We start from the raw sequence: 25,514 nt of genomic DNA on the forward strand, positions 1-25,514 counted from the left end.
TATTTCCAGATCTTAGCTATGGTGAATTGTGCTGCTATGAACATAGGGGTGCATATATCCTTTCTGATTGGTGTTTCTGGTTTCTTGGGATATATTCCTAGAAGTGGGATCACAGGGTCAAATGGGAGTTCCATTTCCAATTTTTTGAGGAAACTCCATACTGACTTCCATAGTGGCTGCACCAGTCTGCATTCCCACCAGCAGTGCACGAGTGTTCCTTTTTCTACACATCCTCTCCAGCATTTGTCGTTTATATTTTATTTCTTATTTGACCCAGTAATTTTTGGTAGTATGTTGTTTAAGCTCCATGTATTTGTGGGTTTCTTTACTTCCATTTTGCAGTTGATTTCTAATTTCAAGGCATTGCCATCAGAGAATATGCTTGGTATAATTTCAATCTTCTTGAATTTATTGATACTAGTTTTGTGACTTAATATATGGTCTATTCTTAAGAATGCTCTATGTGCACTTGGGATGAAAGGTTCTGTAAATGTCAATTATATCCATTTGGTCTAGTGTTTCATTTAAGGCCAATATTTCTTTATTTGATCTTTCTAGAGGTGTAAAGGAGTATTGAGATCCCCAACTATGATTGTGTTTTGATCTTTTTCTCCCTTTACTTCTGTGAGTAGTTGTTTTATATATTTCAGTGCTCCCTGGTTGGATGCATATATATTAAGAAGTGTTACGTTTTCTTGATGTAGTGCATCCTTTATCATTATAAAGTGTCCATCTTTGTCTCTTATTATCTTTAAATCTATTTTGTCCGATATAAGTATGGCTACATGTGCTTTCTGTGGATATTTGCTTGGAGAATCATTTTTCACCCTTGTACTTTGAATCTACCAGCTGAGCCGAGAGTTCCCAGCTGCAGGGCTGCATCTGCGGGCCGGGTGCACTTTCCTCCCTTCTCATCTCCCCATTTATTCCCGGATGCCCGTCTTTTGATGTTTCAATGTGCAGGTCTCTCAGGTGTGTGTCTGTGTTAAGTAGGGATTTCTTTGTTGAATTATAGTTGGTTAACTTGTTGAAATTTCAGGGGGAGAGGACAAGGTGCGCTCTCACATCACTCAACATGAGAGCCTTATATATTCTTTTGTTTTAAAATTTCTAATTTAACTTCTAGTATGACAAATATGGGTGGATATAACCACATTAGTAAAGCTCTATGGAAGTACACAATAACCTTTCATAGTATGAAGGGGAGGCTAACAGTTGCTTTCAGGATGTGGACTTTGGTGATTTCGCAGTGTGAATATTGAATGCATGACAACTGTGCTGCAGAAGAATGTTTTGCTTTAGAGAGAATCTGGCAAGCCTTTTCTTCATTTCTGAGTGTTCTCTATTAACATGGCATGTGTCCTTTTGCTTTCATTGATAAATCTAAGTGCTTGGTATTGTTGTTACTGAACCAATAACAAAAGAAAATGTCTAATATTGAGAAAGGCTATTTAAAATTTCCAAGGTCATCCTCATAGCAGAAAATAATCTTTTTTATTAATGACTGCAGTATGCATTCTATAAGGTTTTGCTCTTCCGACTAGCATTTAGAAATATATATTTATTATATTTAACAGTATTTGGAAACACATAGGTTCCCTCTTCCCGTGAATTACAGTCTAAAAATGCTACCAATGCTAAAATTGGCTTAGGGGGGAAACAAAAGAAAAATGTAATTTCACACCTGGTTTGCATATAAATGCCAGGCCACAGAAGTGTCATTTTTACATAGCCAATGGTGACTTTTTTCCACGTTTGTAGTCTTCACCTCACTTTGTAAAACATAGGGATTCATTCAACACATATCCAAGCTGTTATTGCCCTGCTTGCCTGAAAGGTTAGCCTAAGATGGAGACCAGGACCTGGAGATTGCTTGTCCTTTGGCTTTGAGATCCACAGAAAGCTAGAAGTACAAGTTCTGTATTAAATGGTAAGGACTTAAATTCTTTTAGTTTTGACTATTAAACAGTTTTAGCTGCTTTACTATGTATTTATGGATTACGTAAATCACAACTGAGTTGTACATAGTAAATACTCAGCGAAGAGCTATCGGGTCTATAAATACAAAGAACGCGCCTGCCATCTCCTCCCCCCCCCTAATCAATAATCAATCAGCATTCTTTGTCACAGAGCCTAGAAACCTCAGCACAACTAACATCAAGAAGAGCCACATGCAGATGAAAACGTATTTTCCACCTTGGGCTTCTGCCATACTACTGATCTAATTTTACCAGTAGAGTCAGCTTTTAATTTTCATATATTTAGAAATAATTAAGATGGAAAAGGTAGAGTAGCAATACAAGTTATTGCTTAAATGTGTCCACTATTTCTTCAAGAAAAAAAAAATCAAGTGAACTGGAAAAATGAAATTGCATTTCTAAGTTTTCAGTGTTTTGTTTGTACAAACCAGCAAATGGAGTGGGTTTTTCACTTCCAGGCTCAAGTGTCCTGGTGTCTGGACAGTTCCTAGAGAGCTAAGTGATGTCTGGAGCTCTTGTCAGGATAGGAAGTTGAACAAATCCAAATGTCTTGACCTTTAAGTTTATTCCTGTGACCTAATGGAAAAAGTGTGACGCTTTGGAAGAAAGGACTCAAATGCATATTCTGATCACCCTTAATCAAAAGATTGCATGAAAGGACTAAACAGTCCTTGGCAGACAGCCATTTGCCTTCAGAAAAATCTTAGCTATTAAAACACTTTCCTTCCCATTCTGATCAGTATTATTTCTTTTTTGTTGCTCATGAGAATAAAATAGCTACATCCTTTTCACAGGCCATTGAATGAAATACGCTTCTCAACTCTTTTCAGCTGTGTTTCAGACTGTCAGACAAGGCAGTGTTAAAGCCCAATACTCCAGAACACATGCTGAGCTCGCTCTGCCCTACCGTGTAGGCTGCTAAAATCCTTGGCATTGGTATACACATCAACTTGGAGTGTTCCTTTGATTTTGTTTGTGTCCTGGGCAATATTGACCAAAGACCTGGCACACAGCAATAGGGTATAACACATGGTCTAGCATATATTCTAACTTAGTGCTTCTCAAACTTTAATGTGTATACAGATTACCAGGGAATCCTGCTAACTTGCAGATTCTGACCTGCTAAGTCTGGGGCAAGGCCAAGAGTCTGCAGTTCTAACAAGCTTCTCTGTGACGCTATACAGCTGGCCTGCAGATCACACTTTGGCACAAAGTGCTTTTTACTTCTCTGTACTTAAACTGCCCAATTGGTTTTGTTTTCACTCTAACAAGGTGACAAAGACTTCAGGCTTGAGACCAATGGAACCGAGAGATGTCAAAGCAGTTCGAGAATTAACCAACAGTTACCTGAAGCAGTTTCACCTTGCCCCGGTGATGGATGAAGAGGAAGTAGCCCACTGGTTCCTCCCCCAGGAGCACATTATTGACACGTTTGTAGTGGAGGTAAAGATAAGGTGATATGATGGGTCAGAGAAATAGGAAGATACTATATGCCACAGTCCGTTTTCCAGAAAGATCACACCGTGCCATCTTTCCTCGCTGCTTCTATACCAGATTTCTGCTCACCCTGCTAGAACCAGGTTTTCTTCATACAGTTTCCATTACTAGATAAAAGCACACTTTTACTACTTATGAATGGTAAATCACTGTACTTTTCTGTTGCTACCTGTGTTATTAATTGCTTTTCTCATTTTGCAAAAAAAGCCAATTTCGATGACCTCCTTTGTGATAGATACATTCCAAAGTTTAATATTCCTTTGGTTTTGCAAAATTGGAACTGAACTGCATTTGGTTAAGATTAAGCTACTTAATTCAACCCTCCTTGTTCAAATGAAGGAAGGAAAAGTAACAGTTTAGATTTTCTAATTATTGGTTAGATGAGTTTAACAGTGATTTTTAAACCATGTTTTCAAAAGCTTAGAATTGGTTGTGCAAATGCTACTTCGCTTAAAAGCTCTTTTGGTGGAAGTAAGGTGAAGTTGAGAAGTTGGGATTTAAACTGGTGAGTACGTGGAGGAGAGAAAGGAGCGAGGAGGTACTGTAGCAGTCCATTCACTATTTGTTGTGAGAATTGAGCTGGAAGTGTATTTTCAGCATTGTCAGGCATTGTTTGAATGTAAAATTACGGCCAAGTTAGGGCAGTAATGGTAGGAGCCGACAGAGTGAATTCAAAGGACATTTCTGAAAAACAGTTGAGCAGTCTTTGTTTTTAAACTTGTATTTCTGAAACAGTGCTGGGGTGGATATCTTTGTGTACAAATCTTTATGCACTTGTGTAAGTTTCTCCAGAGCAGCAGTTCTCAAAGTTTTTTTTATCTCAGGACTCCTTACTCTTTTAAGAATTATTGAGCTTTTTATTTCTGTGGATTATATCTACAGATATATACTGTATTCAAAAGTAAAACAAATTTTAAATATTATTTTGTAAGTCAGACAAAGCCAAATACCATGTAATGTCACTTACATAGGGAATCTTTAAAAACAAAACAATCTCATAGGCACAGATAACAGATTGTTGGTTGTCAGAGATGGGAAAAGGGGAATGGGTGAAGGTGGTTAAAGGTATAAACTTCCAGTTATAAAATAAGTGAGTCCTGGGGATGTAATGTGCAGCATAGTAACTACAGTTAATGATACTGTATTGTATATTTGAAAGTTGCTAAGAGAGTAGATCTTAACAGTTCTCATCACAAGAAAAAAAAACTTGTAACTATGTGAGGTGATGGATATTATGTAGACTTATTGTAGTGATCATTTCATAATATACACATAAATCATATTGTTCATATTAAATTAATGTAATGTTATACATCAATTATATCTCAGTTAAAAAAGAAAAACAAGAAATAATTGGAAAAAACATATATTATTTAATAACCGTATAACAATAGTAAACCCATTACATTTTACCTAAATGACATATTTTGTATGACAAATAGCTTTTCCAAAGTAACAAAATTAGTGAAAAGAATGGTATTGTATTATATTATTGCAAGTCTCTTCTTAAATGTCTGACTTAATAGAAGACAACTGGGTTCTCATATCTTCTGCATTCAGTCTATTGTGATATATTGATTCAATATTTTGATTGAAGTATATGAAAAAAATTCTTCACACAGAGTATTGGAGATATGAAAAAGAATGAGTAAAAAGAATGAGTATTTTAATAACCTTTGCAGGTAATTGTGGATATTATGTATCTCAAATCATATTAATGAACTTTTGATACTGTTAGATTAAAATCCATTGGTCTATCTTGTTTTTTTGTTGTTAATCTTCACCTGAGGATATTTTTTCCCTTGAATTTTTTATTTTTATTTTTTTTTTATTTTTATTTTTTTAGCTAGAGTGGAAGGGAGGAAGGGAGAGAGAGAGCGCGAGAAAGAGAGAGAAACATTGATATGAAAGAGATACATTGATTGGTTACCTCCTGCATGTTCCCCCGCTGGGGATCTAACCTGCAACCCAGGTACATGCCCTTGAACAGGAATTGAACCCTCAACCCTGCAGTGCACAGGCCAGTGCTCTAACCACTGATCCATGATGATGAGGGCAGTTCTAGTAGTTTTTTGGTGGAATCTGTAGGGTTCTCTATGCCCTTGATCGGAATCGGACCCATGACCCTTCAGTCTGCAGGCCGATGCCCATTCCACTGAGCCAAACAGGCTAGAACCTATCTGTATCTCTTTTATTTATTTTTCTTGACTTATTGCAGGAGCTACATCTTCCAGTACTCTTTCCAATAAGAGTGGTGAAGGTTGACATCCTTGTCACATTCTTCATACTAGGGGGAAAGCATCCAGTTTCCCATTATGAGGTGTGTTAGTTGTAGAATTTCTGTAGATGCACCTTATCGATTTGAGATAAGTCCCTTCTACTCCTAACTTGCTAAGAGTTGTTACCATGAATGGGTGTTGAATTTTGTCCAGTGTTCCTGCTTCAATTGATATGATCACATGAGTTTTCTCCTTTAGTTTATTGTTTTGGTGTATTACATTGATTGATTTTTAAATGTTTGACCACTCTTGCATTCCTAGAAAAATATCTAATTGTTTATGGTGTATATAATTCTTTCTGTACATTTTAAAATTTGGATTACTGATATTTTGTTGAGTTTTTTGAGTTCATGGTAAATATTTGGTCTGCAGGGTTTGGGGAATGTTTTGTGATTTTTGTTTGTTTTGTTCCTTGGTACCATGTTGTCTGGTTTAGGCATCAGGATAATAACTGACTTAATAAAAATGAGTTGGGAAGTGTTACTTCTTCTATTTTCTAGAAGAGATTGCATAGAATTGGTGATAATTCTTTAAACGTTTGCTAGAATTCTTCAGTTAAAACCATCTGACCTTAGAGAACTATTTTTGCTAAAATAATGGACTATTCAGATAATCTATTTCATCTTGATTGAGTTTTAATGGATTGTGGTTTTTGAAGCATTGGTCCATTCTAAATTGTCAAATGTAGTTATATTTTGTATTGATTTTTTTTAAGAGAGGGAGGAGAGGAGAGAGAGAGAAACATGGATATGAGAGCAGAACATTGATTTGCTGCCTCCTGCACACCCCCTACCTGGGATCAAGTCCACAAACCAGGCATGTGTCCTGACCGGGAATTGAACCAGCAACTGCAACTTTTTTGGTACAGTTGGGTGATGCCCAACCAACTGAGCACACTGGTCGGGGCTAAATTGTCAAATTTATAAGAGTAAAGTTCATAATCACGTCCTTGTTATTCTTTTTTTAAAGGGATATATTCTTTTAAAAATATATAGTGTATATTTTTTGTATTGATTTCAGAGGGAAGAATGAAGAGGGAGAGAGAAATAAAAACATTAAGGATGAGAGAGAATCGTTGATCAGCTGCCTCCTCCGTGCCCCCCACTGAGGACAGAGCCTGAAACTAGGGTATGTGCCCTGACCAGGAATCGAACCGTGACCTCCTGGTTCATGGGTTGCCACTCAGCCACTGAGCCACATTGGCCAGGCCCTTGTTATTCTTTTAATGGCTGATTTATAGTGATAACCCTTATTTCATTCCTTTTATTCATGATTCATACTCTCTCTTTTTGTCAGTCTTGCTAGCATTGCATCAGTTTTATTTTTCCAGAAAACCAGATTTTTGTTTCATTGATTCTCTCTATTGTTATTCTATTTTCAATGTCATTGATTTCTGATTTTATGATTATTTCTTTCCTTTTGCTTGCTTTGAGTTTATTTTGCTCTTCTTTTTCTCATACCTCAAGGGAGGGACTTAGATTATCGAGATCTTTCTCTGCTACAATGTAAATATTTACTTCTATAAATGTCCCTCTCTGTACTGCTTTAGCTTAATTCTACATATTTTGGTATGTTCTATTTTCATTCTTTTTTTAAAAAATTTTCTTTGAGACTTTCTCTTTGACCCATATACTTAAATTCTGTTGTTCAATTTTTATGTGTTTGAGAAGTCCAATTAATTTCTAGTTTCATTCTATTATGATTGGAGAACATGCTTTATTATTTCAACTTTGGTAGGGTTCTTGAGGTTTGTTTTAGGCCCATGTGGTCTATCTTGGTGAATGTTCTATGTGTTAATGAAATGTATATTCTCTTGCTTTTAGGTGGCATGTTCTATATATACCAATTAAATCCTGTTGATTGTATTCAGACTTTTTGTATTCTTGCTGATTTTCTTTCAAATAGTTTTGTTAGTTGATGAGAGGGGCTGTGAAGTCCCCAACTATAATTGTGTTTATTTGTCTATTTCTCCTTGCAGTTCTATCAGTTCTTCTTGATGTTTTGGAAGGTCTTGTTGGTACCTATACATTTAGGACAGTGGTTCTCAACCTTGGCTGCACATTAGAATCACCTGGGAATCTTTTTAAAATCCTGATTTCTGAGCCTCATCCTCCGGAAATTCTGTTTCTTTATTATGGAGTGGGGCCACAACATTAGTAACAAAGAAACAGAATTTCCGGAGGATGAGGCTCAGAAATCAGGATTTTAAAAAGATTCCCAGGTGATTCTAATGTGCAGCCAAGGTTGAGAACCACTGATTTAGGACCTTTGTGTTTAGAGCAGTGGTTCCCAAACTTATTTGGCCTACCGCCCCCTTTCCAAAAAAAATATTACTCAGCGCCCCCTGGAAATTAATTTTTTTTAAATTTTAATAGCAATTAAACAGAAAGATATATGTATTAATGTTTCTACCTTTTTCATAAAATATAGTAAAGAAAGGTGTAAATTAGAAACATTGAAGTTTGAAATTATGAAACTATTTATTGAACTCAGAATAGAAAGGTAATACAAAAAAAGTTAAAACAAATGCACCTGTGGCCATCACCGCCCCCCTGGATCACTGCAGTGCCCACCAGGAGGCGGTAGCGCCCACTTTGGGAATCAGTGGTTTAGAGAATCAATCTTTCTATCATCATGTAATACTCCTCTTTGTCTCTAGTACTTTTCTTTGCTCTCAAGTCACTTGATTTTATATTAATATAGTCACTTTTAAATTTTTTAAATACATTTTTATTGATTTTAGAGAGAGGAAAGTAGAGAGATAGAAACATTGATGAGAGAGAAACATCAATCAGCTGCCTTCTGCATGCCCCCTACTGGGGATTGAGCCTGCAACCAGGGCATGTGCCCTGACTCGGAATTGAACCGTGACCTCCTGTTTCATGGGCCAACGCTCAACCACTGAGCCACACTAGCTGGACGCCACTCTTACTTTTAAAAAATTAATGTTTGCATGGTATAACTTTTATAGTCCTTTTACTTTCAGTCTATGTCATTGAATTTGCAGTGAATTTCTTGTAAACAGCATATAGTTGGGGCCATGTTTGTCCACATCTTTTTTTGAATTGGTATATTTAGACCATTTACATTTGACAATTATTGATATGTTAGAGCCTAACTCTACCATTTTATTATGTTTTCTGTTTGTTTACTCTGATGTTGTTCCTCTTTCTTTTTCTTTGCCTTCCTGTGCATTGCTTGAAGAATTTTTTAGGATTCTGTCTTGATTTATTTTTAGTACATTTGAGTGTATTTGTATAGTTTTCATGATGGTTGCTCTGGCTATTACAATATACATGTGTGACTGATCGTAGTCTATTGGTATCAACATTTTACCACTTTAAGTGACTTCACTTCCATTTAGGTCCCTTTACATTCTTGACTTTTAATTATCAAAGTCTTGAGTATCAGATGGTGTTTTAACTTTTGTTTCAATCATCAAGTAAATTTATAAACTTAAAAGTTGAAGCATAATTTATAGTATACAGTTGACCCTTGAACAACTCAAGTTTGAACTGTGTAGATCCACTTATATACAGACTTTTTTCAGTAAATATGTACAGTAGTATCAATGCACTTTCTCTTCCTTATGACTTTAATTTAATAACATTTTTTCTAGCTGATTTTATCGTAAGAATATAGTATATAATACATATAACATACAAAATATGTGTTAATTGACTACTTACGTTATTAGTAAGATGTCCAGTAGGCTATTAGTTAAGTTTCGGGCGAGTTAAAAGTTACTTGCAGGTTTTCAACTCCCATGTTGTTCAAGGGTTAACTGTATACCAGAATTTCTGTTGTTTCTGTTGTTTGTTCTTCCTCCTTGATGCACCAAGATTTCTTATTATTGCCTTTCTACTTGAAGAATTTCCTTTGGCTACTCCTAAAGGTATGTCTACTAGCAACAAATTCTTCTAGTTTTCATTTGTCTGAGAATGTCATTTCCCCTTCATTCCTGAAAGATAGTTTCACCAGATATAGAATTCATAGTTGATGATTCTTTTCTTTCAGCACTTAAAAAAAAATGTTGTTCCTTCCTTCTGGCCTATATGATTTCAGATGCAAAATCTGTCAGTCTAATTGGTTTTATATAGATAATGCATTGTTTTCTATGGCTACTTTAAAAATTTTTCTTTGTCTTTAGTTTTTGGAATTTCAACTATGGTGCATCTTGGAGTGGATTTTTTTTTTAGTTTATCTTGTTAAGGCTCACTCAGCTTCTTGAATCTGTTGTGTGAATTTTACCAAATTTGGGAAGTTTTTAGACATTATTTCTTCAAATACTCTTTCAGCTCCACACTTTCTCCTTTCCTTCTGGGACTTCAATGATATGACTCCTATCAAGAATTTTGATAAGAGTTTCTTGGATCTTTTGTTACTGTCCCACAGATCCCTGAGACTTAATTCATGTTTTTTTAGTCGGTTTTCTCTTTTTTTGTTCAGATTGGGTTTATTCTACTGAATTCTTCAAGTTCAGTGATTCTGTCCTCTGTCATCTCCACTCTACTGTTAAGCCCATCTATTAAGGTTTTAAAAAATTTTTGTTATATTACTTTTTAAGTTGAAAATATTTATTAAAGCTGATAGTTTAGGTCTCTAATTCATCTCTAATACTGAGCTGCTAATACAACACAATAGAGAATAACTTTAGCTTAATGTCTCTAACTTCCTAATGTCTAAACTTCTTAAGGTTTAATAAATAAGAAAAACACAAAGACCAGATCATCCATCCCTATAGAATTGTCTTTTCTGCTGAAAGCAATACTAGCAATAGCATACATGTGGACTAGCCTCCTCAACTGTGTAATTCAAACATTTTGTTTGAATTATATGCAAACTGCATAGGTTACCACAGCTCTCAAAACAACCCAAATAACACCAGCTAATTTCTTGTATTGAAGAGTATACCAACGATAATGAAATAAATATCACTATTTTATCCCTTTTAATTTTTGATAGCTTCAGATTTTCAATTACTCACATATGTATATTTTGGTATAATACAATACCTTCCATAAGCTTCTAAAAACAGCTTGCAAACTCTATCCAACTTTGCTTTAAGCTAATAAAATTCTCCCCTTGTGCCAAGAAGATGTTAAATTATACATGTCTGTTAACTGGAAAAGGCAGTGTCTAATCCTTATCATTCTTATTTCTGTAAAAGTAATGATTTTATTTTGATTACTTTTCCATAAGTCTGAAGAGACTCAGTAATCATCCCAAAGGAAGCTTTCCTTTTAAAACTTTCTATTGATAAAGATCTTTATGCAAATCATTAATTAGCATTTAGCCTAAGGTTACAACCCCAAACCCTTCTCGACCTCTACAGAACATATTCTACAAGGCTCCATATCAGACTGCTGAGGGAGAAGTATGACTTGTTGCTTTTATTCTAACAGAAAGTAAGTCAACGATCAAAAAGTTAGCTTAAATGCATGAATATTTGTTCTAGAACAGCAGTTCTCAACCTGTGGGTCGTGACCCCTTTGGGGGTCAAATGACCCTTTCACAGGGGTCGCCTAAGACCATCGGAAAACACATATATAGTTACATATTGATTTTGTGATTAATCACTATGCTTTAATTTTGTTCAATTTGTAACAATGAAAATACATCCTGCATATCAGATATTTACATTACAATTCATAACCGTAGCAAAATTACAGTTATGAAGTAGCAACGAAAATAATTTTATGGTTGGGGGTCACCACAACATGAGGAACTGTATTAAAGGGTCGCGGCATTAGGACGGTTAAGAACCAGAAGGTATTTACTTGATGCTACCTTTGTTCTTTAGAACTCCAGTGGTAAACTTACTGACTTCCTGAGCTTCTACACACTCCCCTCCACAGTCATGCACCACCCTGCTCATAAGAGCCTCAAGGCTGCCTACTCCTTCTACAACATTCACACGGAGACGCCCCTGTTAGACCTCATGAATGATGCACTCATTATAGCTAAATTGGTAAGCAATTCATTTATTTTTGTCCTGTGTTTTTCCAAATATGTGTGTGTAAGTATATAAAGCATCTTACTGTATTTTCTTTCACACAAGAGGAATTAATTTGAATGTTTGTTTATTACTTTTGACCATCGGTCAAAGGAAGAATTTTGATAAGTTTCTTGTAAAATTTCAGTGGCTATTTTCACCATTAATTCTATTGCAACTTAACCAAAAAGTCATTTTTGTATAAAGTAAGATACTTTAAACATTTACATAAGAGTACATAAAACCCATAAGAAATATAAGATAAATACATGATCCCATGATATAAGGAAAATACATGAGTGTTTGTTTTATAGTGAATAATTAGCATCAATCAGTTTTTTTATTTAAATAAATGGTCTCTGAATTTTAAAATGAAAGGGACTTTATTTTTTAAGGGGATTATTGTCAAAATTAAAGGACTTTAAAATGAAAGGAATTAAATTCAAAATATGCCTTATTATATTTATGTATTTTTTTATTTCCTCAGTGTCATAGTTAGGACAATTTAAATTCTTGCTGCAAATAAACATTTTCCTTTAAAAAATAAATTAAAATCAGTAGACAGATACATTTTATACATTTTAAAGTAATTATTGAATATGAGAAAATATTCATGAGAAGTTGGGAACAATACCTCAAAAGTGTCTTCCTTGCATTTACTAGTATTTGATCAATTTTTTAAAAAAACACATAAAACACCCATTACTAGTGGATCCTCAAATCAACATTATCCTGATTATTTCATCCTATTGCTCATTTTCAACTACTTCCCCCAAAAGGCCAGTCATTAGTTATTTAATGTAAAAAACCCTAAGACATAGAAATTTAGGTGCTTCATGTATATCACCTTTTGCATAGTACTATCTAACATTTTAAAGACATTAGATTTCTACTATTAAATTTTATAAAATTTATTTTCCATTATCAGCCCAAGACAAATATACTATTTAAAGTTTTTTGGTTTTTTTAAAATATATTTTATTAATTTTTTACAGAGAGGAAGAGAGAGAGATAGAGAGTTAGAAACATCGATGAGAGAGAAACATCGATCAGCTGCCTCCTGCACATCCCCTACTGGGGATGTGCCTGCAAATCAGGTACATGCCCTTGACTGGAATCGAACCCGGGACCTTTCAGTCCGCAGGCCGACGCTCTATCCACTGAGCCAAACCGGTTCCGGCTATTTAAAGTTTTTACAACTTTGGTTTCTTGGCTGTAACTTGAGCTAAGTCAGAACTTAGACCAGTAACAGTTTTGGAGATGGAGCCATCTAGGCATTTGTTCCTTCTAAAACAGGAACAAATATTTTCTTAACTTTTAATAGATTTTGTTATGTCACTGTTAGCCAGCATACTATATTTTAATTCAGCATTGCTGGATAGCTGACTTCATCAGATTCGCTGCTAGTTATATAAGACAAATTTACTGCTAGTTATATATAACTGAATTCTTAACCTATATCAGTGATGGCGAACCTATGACACACGTGTCAGAGGTGACACGCAAACTCATTTTTTTGGTTGATTTTTCTTTGTTAAATGGCATTTAAATATATAAAATAAATATCAAAAATATAAATCTTTGTTTTACTATGGTTGCAAATATCAAAAAATTTCTATATGTGACATGGCACCAGAGTTAAGTTAGGGTTTTTCAAAATGCTGACATGCCGAGCTCAAAAGGTTCGCCATCACTGACCTATATTATATATATTACAGACATTGAATCTTATTATAAGTGCATATTCATCTTATAGGAATTCAGTGTTATGCTGAAATACTTAATACAGAAAACACTCTAGTCTTTTGAAATTTTCAGTTTTCAATCCTTTTTACATTGGCAGAAAGGATTTGATGTATTCAATGCACTAGATTTGATGGAAAATAAGACATTCTTGGAAAAACTCAAGTTTGGAATAGGAGATGGCAATTTACAGTATTACTTGTACAATTGGAGGTGTCCAGGAACAGATTCTGAAAAGGTAAGAAAAGTTGATATATGCTTTATAAACTTAATATTTATCTAGGAAATTCCATACTTCCCTTAGGATTATTAATTTTTTAGTAGCTTTTAAAAAACACAGGTCTATTGTACTACATTATAACTAGAGGCCCGATGCACAAAATTCGTGCAAGAGTAGGCCTACCTTCCCCCGGCTGCCGGCACTGGCTTCCCTTCAGCCGCTGGCAGGCAACCGGGATCCGGGCTTCCCTCGCAGTCCCAGCTTCGTCCGGAAGTTTGTCAGGAAGGATGTTCAGTCTAAGTAGCATATTACGCTTTTGTTCTCTCTTGCTTACCTGTCCTTACTATTCCATTTCTTCCCTTCCTTTAGGTTGGACTTGTATTACAATAGATGGATGTTTCCATTCCTAGAACTCTGATACCATCCATCATCATTTGTTAATATTCTATTTAATGATTCCTGGAACTGTCATTCCAAAGAATAAAAGCACAACCTAAGTGAAACCGATGCAGTCAGTAATAATTGGAAAAGATGAAAAAACATCCATATGTGACCAATACTACATACTAGCTAGAATGTTAACATTCTTCCTTTTTTCACTGTTTACCCATTTGAAGGAGGGATGAAAGAGTACAAAGAGCACATTCCTCTAATTTTCAAACTTTTGACCGTCTCTTGAAGGTATTTTTCCATTCTCTAGAAAGGGCCTTTTTTTTATGGATGGAACAGAAGTCACAGACTTGTGTAAGAAAATCTTTGCTAATGTATGGAGATAAACTGCTGCATTGCTATTTATCAAGTGATGGTCTTTTTGTCTGTGTAACAGAATAAAGGATCCAATTGGGAAATTTTTCTTCCTATCATCTTCCATGCTATCATTGGAGACATTTCTGGAATCAGCATTTCCACAACTCCATGATGAGTGGTGGGTGTTTGTGTGTAGAGCAAGATAAAAATGTACTGGTGACTAGTACATTTATTTCTCCAGAAGCAAAGTTGCCAAATCAATAAACACACAAATTTGTACTTTAATGTTCAACAGGTTGGTGGATGGGTTCAAAAGCAAAGTTTTGTGCAAACATGAAATGTGCTCTCTGAAAGAGTATGCACCATGACTAACTAGACTTTGCTGCTGCTGCACAAACTTGTTTCTTTTCAGGAACAGCAAGGATATGTGAGGAAAAGAAAATAAGTGCTAAAGTCAAAGGAACTGCCCAGTGGAATTTATTAGTGCTATCAGGATATTGATAGTTTGAATGTTTTTATTACTTATGCAAAATTGCACATATTCCTTAATGCTGACTTTAATTTATCATGAAAGCTGTCATGCTAATAGAAAATGTCTTATTTGTAAATAAGTATTCATACTTTTGTTACTGATGGTGTTTTTATCTAGAATTTGAAAAAACAAGTTTCACAGTGTACATATATATATATATAGTCAATAGTCCAAGGAGAAAAAAGATGCTAAATGAGGTCATTAAACTGGCCTTGACTCATTCCACGAAGTAGTTACTTTTTTCTGCCTTCCCTCTTCCAGTGCCTAGGCTGTTCTGTCCAGAAAATTTTAATTATTTTAGACATGATGGCTTTTCCTTCATGTTATAAGTAGTCAAATGAAACCAGTCCTATCTTATACCAGGCAGGGGCTAGCAAACTATAGCCCATCACCCTAATCCAGCCCATCACATGTTTTTGTACACCCTAAGCTAAAGATGGTATTTACAGTTTTGAGTGGTTAGAGGAAAATAACATTTTGGAATACATGAAAATTGTATGAATTTCAAATTTCAGCATCCATAAATAAAGTTTTATTGGAACACATACTCATTCACTTATATACTGCCTGTGGCTGCTTCATGCTACAAAAGACAGAGTTGATTTGTTTCAACAGAGGTTGTATGAACCAAAAAGTCTAACATATATGCTATCTGGCTTGAAAGAAAAATTGTTGATCCTGATTTACATTAAGGAGCTGAAAGCTACTTTCTGCAGCTTGCCATTAACCAACCGGCCAACCCAGGGCTTGTGGTATCCTTGAGACTACCGGTAGAGGGCGCGCGTAGGCCCCACAGTAGAGCGTACTCAGATAACTGTGTACTTTCTTGAAGACATAGACATAAGGGAAGAGTTCTTATTGAGGATAATTCAACCCAATGGTATTACTGTTTTTCCTTAACAGAAGATGAAAACTTCAAGAAGCAAAACTGAACCAATTCACTGAAACTTTTTTGAGATACCAGAATTAAATGAGATTTTAACTTAATCTGAAGCGAAGGCACAGTTGGAAAATACGTTCCATTCATTTTTATAGCATAAAGTTATACAAAGGGAGGTTTTCAAATAATTGCAGAATTGCCAGTCAGAAATTTTGTCACGGGCTAAAATTCCAATTTTATTGAAATCTTTTTTTTTTCTCATTTAAAAATAACTAGCACATTTGCCTCTATAATTTAAGCAAATTATCAATGAACATTTAAAAATAATCAGTAAAACTGCTGTGTTTAAGTAGCTATTAGAACTAAATTTCAGTGTAATATAGTGTTTTACATATTCAAAAACCTACATTTGTCCTGCATCCTTTGTCAATAATGAAAATACTCAATTTCTTAAGGGATTTTTTAAAAATCAGTAAAATTTAAATGAGTGGAGGTGGCATAATTCATGCATCAAACAGAATTAAAGCTGAAAATAAACTCTGGCCACTCTTCCCCTTAAATTAGAAAAAGTTACTTTTTCAAGCACACACTGTAGGTAGCAGACACTGTCATAACCAGAGTACTGATTATGCTCCATTTCCTAACATGAAGGATGCCTATCATTGTACAGACTCACCTCTGAGAATCCAAGCTCCATTTTTTTATTTTCTTCCTGCCTCATTTCACCTAATTACCATCACACTTTTTATACATGTTAAATTTTCAAGGAAATGTTAACCATGTAAAGGGGTGAATTCTAACTAGTCAAAAGACCTTATCTGGCTTTTCCTAAAGGTAAGCCTTTCTCCCAAGCCAATGCTTAGACCTACCCAAAGGAAGTAAAATAGAAGGAAGTAAAAACCTGATGTATTGTTTCTGAAGACAATGTATTGCTTAGCATTTAGTATCTTTCCTTTAAAACTGATGGCATATCTGCAGTCCAGTTTCATCTACTCTAATTTGAACCATGTGTACTGTGGTACATTTTCTAAGTTTGAGAGAAAGATGTTAAGTGCTGTAGGATACAGATGTTTTTGCTCACAAGCATTGTACCAACCTTTAAAAAGTGAATCTATACAAGCATGGACATTAGTGTCAATAAACTTTTGATATGCATACTTCTGAATATTTTCTGCATTTAGTGTTTTTAAGCTTCAGCATATCTGTGCTGTCTAAAAAGTCTTATGCATTTGAAAGGAACATTTACCAAACAATCTCCCACAAATCTATGTAAAAGTAATTCAGTTTATTAGCTTCAAGGTTTTTTACAAGGTGTCATTTTCCAATTGTATGTAGTGACAAGTTTATACATGACTACTTTGAAGTAATTTTTTTACTTTTGGGTGGTTTTCTTTTTTTATTAGGGTTTGGAATCAGTTTCTTTATTTTAAGGGGTTGTAGCACTGCAGCCTGCTGACCTTCAGTGAGCTTTCTCTTATGTTTAGAGAGGTCTTCAAAGGAAGTGTCCCAAATCTCTCTGTCTTGGCTTTCCAAAGATTCAGACTCTGAATTTTCCCTGGAGTCTTCAAGTCTGTCTTGAAGCCATGGTACATTTAAATTGGGTACTCTGGGGATTATAGCTTTCACTTCATTGACAAAGTCAGTGGTGTTCTTTTTGAATCCCAAAGCTAGTACACATTTTAAGCCAATGACAGGCGCAATTCTCTCACTGAGACGGGGAACCTGACAAGCAGGGACCGTTCTGCTTAAACTTAACTGAATCAGGTGTGAGGTGATGATCGCAGGCTTGACTGACTTACACACTAAAACCAAAAGCAGTTCATTCCTTTCCAGGGCCCTGGTGACTTCATTAACGCCAATGGCAAGCTGCTTCCTCACATGGACAGAAGTCCACCCTGATACTTGTTCGTTATCTTCTGTTTTTTTCTCCTTCAGATCCTCATTCATATGAACATCTATGCCACATTTGTCTCTGCCTTGCTTTTTAAAAAACTGCTTTTTACTTCTTTTCTTATTCTCAATTTTCTCAAGTCCAATTGATTTAAATCTGTCTTCAAGGGTCTGTAAGATGAAGTGCAAATCCTCTCTCTCCAGAGCACTCCAGCAGATGGTATACGGGTTGTTCAATGATGTCTTTACAGTTAAAGGTCTTGTCTTCCGAACCGAGCCCCTCCCTGGTGCCTGAGGAGCTGCAGCCATTATAAAAATCCTTCACTGAGAAGCAAAACGACAAAGGACAATTGTTAACTAGCAGTGATGTCTTAAGAATATCCTGGTTATACTTGTTCTGATTCTTTACAGGCTACAGCAGGCCTAATCATAGAGGACCAATTATGTGACCATACACTTGACCTCTCTTTTTAAGATTCAGTAATTTATTTTCCCCTTTTTCATGACTGTTTTTATTCATATATAGGCCATATATGAATGTTTTGCATTATTGCAATCACAGTGAAATTCTATTTGTTTATTTAGTTTATTAAAAATGTTTCATGTTGCCCTGACCCGTGTGGCTCAGTTGTTTGGGTATTGTCCCATGCACTAAAGGTTGCTGGTTTGATTTCCAGTAGGGGTTGTGGGATCGATTCCCAGTAGGGGGTGTGCAGGAGGCAGCCAATCAATGTTTCACTTTCACATGGATGTTTCTCTCTCTCCCTTCCTCAGTAAAAATCAATAAAAATATTATTTAAAAATAAATAAATAATTTTCTGTGTTCAGAATTAGCGGTTATCCTCTTAGTGGCTGTATGATATTAATCTCATAGATTTGTTACCATTCTCTAAATTCCTCTCTAGTTAGGCTTCCATTCATCCATTCAACAAATATTCACTGAGCACCTCCAAATGTGCAGGCAGTGTTCTAGGCCCTGGCGTTCAGCATGAACAAGTCCCCACATCCACCCACATAAGTCCCCTTGTTCACCTGCATGGAGCTCACAATCTGTGAGGGCCCTGGAAGCTTCTGCCATTAATGATTAACTATATGTGATTTTTTAAAAAAACTTAAATAGTAACATCTGCACATGATTAAAAATTCAAATGATACTTTCATTTTATGCCTCTTGTAAGTCCTCCTCCCTGGACTCTGAGTTTCCTATATATTCTCCCTAAAACATTTGATACACATACAGATGGACAGTCCCCCTTCCTACAGTTATTCCAAGCCAACTGCTCCTCCAGCTGGCAATTTGATGAAAACTAGCAAGATTTTGTAACGAAATTTAAAGATATTAATCCATTAGGGAAAAATAACCAGAAGGAGCCTTGCTGGGAAAATGTTATAAAACACTGGTCTAGCCCAGCCGGTGTAGCCCAGTGGCTGAGCATCAACCCATACACCAAGAGGTCTCCTGTTCAGTCCCCAGCAGGGTCCTGTAAGAGGCAGCGGTCAATATTAATTTTTCTCTTTCACCAAGGTTTCTATCTCCCTCTGAAATCAATAAACAAAACACAACAAAACCCACTAAGTCTAGGGAGTATATCGTGTTTCTCCTTCCCAGAGACAACTGCATATTCCTTTCTCTTCACTCAGTTTTCTTCCTCACATTCTTTCTGGAGCTCAGGTAACATCCGTAGGGACCCATGTGGCAAAACTCAAGGAAGTTAAGCCAGCTGTGGAGACATCTGGAGGTTGGAACTACCCCTACTTTCAGGTTTCTCATTCCAGATATTCCCTCATTTATACCACTGAGCCTCCCCTCCCTGGAACACTCCAGGCAGGGTTAGGAATTAATCCTCTCCAACTGAACTCCTGCTTACTGGGCTGTCTACTGATGTTGACAAGCAAGTGTCTCTGTGGAATGGCAGAATTTATAAGGTACTTGCTCCATGTGTTGAGTCTCACAAATTTCCTGTATAATTGCCCAGCATGTGGATGAGGAAACAGACTCGGGTCAAACACCTTGCTTGAAGTCACAGCTGGTTTCCAAATCTAAATTTTATGCTCTCCCAATCCTGGCTGCACTTCAAAAATAATCTGTGGCCTTTAAAACATAGAGGTGGTTGGTCCTTACACTCGATCTACTCAATTGGAGTCTGAGAATAAGGCTGGTGCATCTGGACTTGTAAAAAGTTGCCTGGGTGAATGTGATGCAGAACTGGAATTAGAAACCACAGGTGTAGGACAGGAGGCTTATCCACACTGGATAGCTCTAAAAATGGTCTCCTGACCTCTCCTGGTCTCCACAGATCTCATTCATATCAGTATCATGTCCACTGCTAGAGGCTATCTGCAGTCTTCAAACCAGCCACATGCACAGCCGGCCCCTACGCCCATTCTCTACATGCTCCACTCAAGCTCAGGGAACTGGGAAGTAGCTCATCCAAATCCAAGGCTGGTGGCAGGTTTAAGGTGGTCAGGAAGACAAGCAAGACAAAAATGATCTGCCCTAACTGGTTTGGCTCAATGGATAGATCATTGGCCTGTGGACTGAAAGGTCCCAGGTTCGATTCTGGTCAAGGGTATGTATCTTGGTTGTGGGCACATCCCCAGTAGGAGGTGTGCAGGAGGCGGCTAATCAATGTTTCTCTCTCATAGATGTTTCTAACTCTCTATCCTTCTCCCTTCCTCTCTCTAAAAAATCAATAAAATATATATTTTTTAAAAAGACAAAAATGATCTAACAGAGCTCTTGCCAAACTACAAGTCAGTTAATGTATCAACATTCAAAGACAGAATAAATACTTACAGTTATGTGCTCTGGAGAGAAAGCAAGATATGCATTAACTCCTTCTGTCTTCAGAATCTGGTGGGGGAGATGAGAACCAAGTTCAGATAAGCAGAACCTTAATGCCCTATAATGCACCAATACTCACTGGTAAAGAGGAGTAACAGCTTTGGAGGAGAAAAATAGGAAGCCCTTGCTGAGGTGCCTTTGGGGCTGACTGGAGGCCTCTACTGCCTATAGGATCAAGTGCAAACCCTTTAAGGCCCCCCACACACTGGCCGTCTCCCCACCAGCCTTTCCCCTTAGGTGCCCCAACACACATTATATCCCGCCACTGGGCCACATGCTACTTAATGAGGTCATCCGTTTCTCCTCTCCATGTCGTTATGCACATTATTCCCTCTGCCAGGAATACTACTCCCATCCTCAGCCTCACAGCGCCCTTTCTTACTTCAACTATTTCTGGATTACCCACAGTACAAGCCATGAAATAGCACAGAAAAACAGTCACTGGCCTCACTGAGCTTAGGCTCTATGAGGAAGACATACCGGCAGATAATACAGTAAGACATTCAGACCAGGGAACGACAGGGCCCTAAGGGGACGTAGCAGAAGCCTGGCTTAGTGGAGGGGGTCGGGAGGGGCCTCCTGGAGGAAGTGACCCTTTGACTAAACCCTGAAGAATGCCTACCAAAGGGAGCACCAAAGGAGAGTGTCGGAGGAACAGCATTAAAGGAGGTCAGTGTCAGGGGCAGATGCTAGGGAGAGGAGTGAGATACTAGGGAAGGTGGGTAAGCACCAGGTGGCCAGGGCCCTCGAGGGCCTTCCAGCGGGAGCAGAGGAGGGGCAGGACTAGGAGAGCACAGCAGGAAGACCTCTGTGGACTGGGCTGTAGGAGGGTCCTGTGCCAAGACTGGACGCAGTAAACAGGCCCCGGAGAGCCCCAGTAAGAAATGATGGCGGGCCCTACCCCGCTGGCTGCGGAATGAAGGGCTCATCCCCAGTGAGGGGCGTGCAGGAGGCAGCGGTCAGTGATTCTCTCTCATCACTGATGTTTCTCTCTCCCCCTCTCCCTTCTTCTCTGAAATCAATAAAAATATATTTTTAAAAAAATAAAAAGGAATGATGGTGGCCTGTACATGAGTAGCTGCAGAGGGGATGGACAGAAATGATGCTAATTAAAGCAGCTAAGAGGTGACATCTACCAGACACAGTGATCGACCCGGAGGAACGCAGAGAATGGCCTCAGGGTCACTCCCGGCCTCCAGGCCGCGCACGGAGCGGAAGCCAAGGCCCGAGGCCGGGGGGTCTGGGCAGGGCCGCCAGGCGGGGGCGGCGGGGTCAAGGGCCAGCCCCGGAGACACTGTGCGCCGTGGGGCCCGCACTCCTCACTCCCAATCGCGGCAGCGCCGGCTCCGCGTGGGCCGCCGTGCGCGTGCGCACAGCCCTCGCCCTGCCGGCTCCGCCTCCCACACGCTCCCGGAGCTCCACACTTCATCCTTCTGCGTTACTCACTTACAACAGGAAAAGTCGGCTCACTGCCGCCGCGGCCGAGGGGGTCAGAGGGAGGACCGAGCTGTAAACACCTGGAGTTCGGGAGCCGGGTGGAGGTGGGAGGCTCCGGAGAGGGGCCTGCAGCAGCGCTGCGCAGGCGCGATGTCTGTCTCGCGAGATCTCACGGTTGCCACGGTAACCCGCCGCTAGCTGGCTGGACTGCCTGATCTGGGAGCCAGTCCGACGCCAATAGTCTCCTGAAAGCTGGTCCTCTCACCTGCCACCCTCTCCCTTCGGACCCAATTTCTACTTTTCAGCGCCCGGCAGTGCAGCCCTCTCTCTCCCCGCTTTTCCCTATTTGGCTTGCCTAAGGGACGCCGCACCTAACCCCGGCCCAGTGCCCTCATCTTCACGGAATCCCTGTGGGAATCCCCAGCTCCATAAAAATCAAGATAAATGGAGGATCCAGAAGGGAGTGGCACACACACAGAGAAAGATAAATGGGGGATGAGGGTGATTTGAGGGGAAAATAACATGCCTACTTTCGCTCACTCCTGTATAATCCAAAGAATTGAAAGCTGGCACTGGACAGATACTTATGTGCCAGTGCTCATAGTAACATTATCCACAATAGCTAAACGGTGGAAACAACTCAAAGCACCTATCAATAGATGAATGGATGAACAAAAAGTGAAATATACAAACAGCGGGACATTATTCAGCCATAAAAGAATGAAGTACCGACACATGCTACAACATGGATGAATCTTGAAAAACATTATGCAAAGAGAAATAAGTCAGTCACAAAATGACAAATATTGTATGATTAAACTTATATGAGCTACCAAGAATAGGCAAACTCATACTGACAGAAAGTAGAATTGAGGTTACCAGGACTAAGAGGAAGAGGGGATGGGAAACTATTATTTAATGGACATAGAGCTTCTGGGGGGGAGATGAAAAAGTTTTGGAAGTAGATAGTTGTGGTGGTAAAACAGTATTGTGAATGTATTTAATTCCACTGGGTTGCACACTTAATAATGGTTAAAATAATAAACTTTATGTTATGTATATTTTACCATACACACGAACAGTACTTGTCTGTGGTCCCAGACATGGTCAGTCCCTCACTTGACAGGAAGCCTTGGGCTGGAGCACAGTAAAGATCCTATTTGCCAAAAAGGAAAGTGGGGGAAACCTTGTTGCATTGACTGTGCTTCTTCATACCCACATGTGCTACTGTGTTAAATATAGTCTAAAGGTGCATGCATTTCCATCCAGTTGAAGGGATGATGATGCTTTCAAAGCATCCTACTGAAAGTGGTTATTCAATAGGGGTGATTATCTGTCACAGAAGTCTGGAGGTTTTCCAGAACTGGCTCATTTGGCTACACAGCAGTTCATCAAAACCCCAAGGGCTTTCTATATTTCCATTTGCCACCCTCAGAATGTTGGCATCTGCCTCAAGCTTGTCCTCACAAGGTCACAATTCCAATCATCACATCCTACACAATCACCTTGTATAAGGCAGTAAGTTTTGCCTCATGAATTTCTTTCTTTTTACCAGAAAGAAAAATCGAAGAAGCCCCAACATACTTCCCTTAGTGGCTTATTGAACAGAATTGGCCAAAAGCCCACGCCTAAACCAGTCACTGCAGAGGTGAATGAGTCAAGCAAGACCGGCTTAGGCCAACTATGATTTTTCTCCTGAAGGTGTACCCACCTTCCCTGAGCATCTTTTGGCTCCATAACTAAGCAGAAGTAGGGTTGTTGACAAAATAGGAGGAGATGGCTTCTAAGTGGGGAGCAGTGGCTTCCCCAGGAGAAAGACATATTGTTTTCTGGAGCTCAGTTGCAGAATACATTAACTGGATATTAATAGGTAAGACACATGCAATATTATAACCGAAAGAGCAGAGTGGAGACAAAATTATAAGCCCTATATACTTTAATTCAGTCCTGTTAGATATTGTTATTGAAACTAAAGTCTAAAAATTTCACAAGTTTACTGAGGAATATTAAAACAAATGAGAGATTGTTGCCAGAGGTGCTTTGAGAAGTTGAAGCCCTGAACTAGTCATTATATCTTGCTAGGTTGCATGAAGCTGCAAGATATTTATGGACCTTTACTCTGAATATTCTAAAAGTATAAATATTCAACCAAATTAAGGTAAAAGTGCCTCCTGTCAGGTATAGTCTTTTTCTGAAATATGTTGACAGTAAAATGGTCCTGGGTAGTTTTTTAAAAAATATATATATTTTTATTGATTTCAGAGAGGAAGGGAGCGCGCGCACACGCGCGCGCACGGGCAAGAGAGAGAGAGAGAGAGAGAGAGAGAGAGAATGAGAGAGAGAGGATCATTGGTCAGCTGACTCCTGCTCACCCCACACTGGGGATCAAGCCCACAACCCAGGCATGCATCATGACTGGAAATCAAACCATGACCTCCTGGTTCATAGGTCGTTGCTCAGTCACTGTCCTGGATAGTTTTGTTGCAAGGGGTTCTCTTAGAACATCCTAACTTTACTTATCTAAAGTTGTAATATAATCACAAGCATTGTAATCACTAATTTAATATTCTGACATCACTGAATTTATAACTACTATTATAGAGATGGTTTCATTTTATTGCTTAGTCAGAAAGTATTAAGACTCCTGTTTTGATTGTCTGCCTACAGACCTGTTTGTAATCAATCTGATAATAGTAATAGATTCATTTCTTATAAACAACACAAATATGAGTGTTTTTGCACCCTGATTACCATCCTTGCATTTTGTGAAACTTCATCATTGACAGATGTGTAGACCAATCAGACCATAAACAAATTCAACCAATCACATGAAACCATATATCAGAAATGGATAACCATATTGTAGTATTTGATCTAGCATTTAAACCAGTTAGATTTACAAAAAAAAAAGCTAACATCTCTGATTAGTGACAAGTAAAGTAATGTTAAACTCATCACAGAAAATGTCACAAAGCAGGAAGGAATATCAAACAGGCAGAAAAATTTAATCTTTTTTTAAAAAATTCTTTGAAAAATGCAGTTTTAACAGATCCAGAGACAGAGAAGCATCGATCAGACTGTCAAACCTCAGAAGGAAGGTAGGGGAGGGTGGGGGTAAGGGGAAGAGATCAACCAAAGGACTTGTATGTATGCATATAAGCATAACCAATGGACACAGACAAACGGGGGGTGGGGTGAGAGTCTGAGTGGGGGTTTGGAGGGTTATGGGGGAATGAGGACACTTATGTAATAATAAAAATATACATAAAATTAAAAAAGAAAAATGCAGTTTACTTCATATATAACTTTTTGTGTGTGTACACATTATGAGCTCTTCAACACCAAAAAGCATTATAGCTTTTCAAACTGGAAATGAAAAGGCAACTGTAGCATCGGATTTTCATTTCTAATAAGATAAATATTGATAGCCATAACCCATCTAACCAAAAAGCTATTTGGGATCCTCAATA

General features: G+C 37.9%; 2 protein-coding genes across 8 annotated transcripts in view; one reads left to right on the forward strand and one right to left on the reverse strand.

Annotated features, from left to right (window-relative positions):
- NMT2 (N-myristoyltransferase 2) overlaps positions 1-18,376 on the forward strand; it is a 78,579-nt gene extending 60,203 nt beyond the window's left edge. For all 3 annotated transcript variants that reach the window (XM_070431946.1, XM_070431937.1, XM_070431940.1), the window contains 4 exons: positions 3,252-3,422; positions 11,559-11,726; positions 13,594-13,731; positions 14,083-18,376. In XM_070431946.1, the coding sequence (XP_070288047.1) occupies positions 3,252-3,422; positions 11,559-11,726; positions 13,594-13,731; positions 14,083-14,103 (498 nt within the window). In that variant the 3' untranslated portion in view covers positions 14,104-18,376. The remainder of the gene's footprint in view (positions 1-3,251; positions 3,423-11,558; positions 11,727-13,593; positions 13,732-14,082) is intronic.
- RPP38 (ribonuclease P/MRP subunit p38) lies at positions 17,137-22,165 on the reverse strand. Of its 5 annotated transcripts, none has more exons than XM_070431951.1 (3): positions 22,058-22,165; positions 20,560-20,616; positions 17,137-18,086 (listed from the first exon to the last, which is right to left on the reverse strand). In XM_070431951.1, exon 3 carries the CDS (start codon positions 18,069-18,071, stop codon positions 17,226-17,228), a length of 846 nt encoding a protein of 281 aa, XP_070288052.1. In that variant the 5' UTR covers positions 18,072-18,086; positions 20,560-20,616; positions 22,058-22,165; the 3' UTR covers positions 17,137-17,225. The 5 variants fall into 5 exon arrangements, with proteins under 5 accessions (XP_070288052.1, XP_070288058.1, XP_070288064.1 ...); XM_070431957.1 differs by having other exon boundaries at positions 22,054-22,165; XM_070431963.1 differs by lacking the exon at positions 22,058-22,165 and adding an exon at positions 21,744-21,792.
- Between the last annotated feature and the right edge of the window lie 3,349 nt (positions 22,166-25,514).

The sequence above is a fragment of the Myotis yumanensis genome, unplaced genomic scaffold (genome assembly GCF_028538775.1).
Source record: "Myotis yumanensis isolate MYYU_CA2020_CCGP unplaced genomic scaffold, mMyoYum1.0.hap1 SCAF_1, whole genome shotgun sequence".
Classification (NCBI taxonomy): Eukaryota; Metazoa; Chordata; class Mammalia; order Chiroptera; family Vespertilionidae; genus Myotis; species Myotis yumanensis.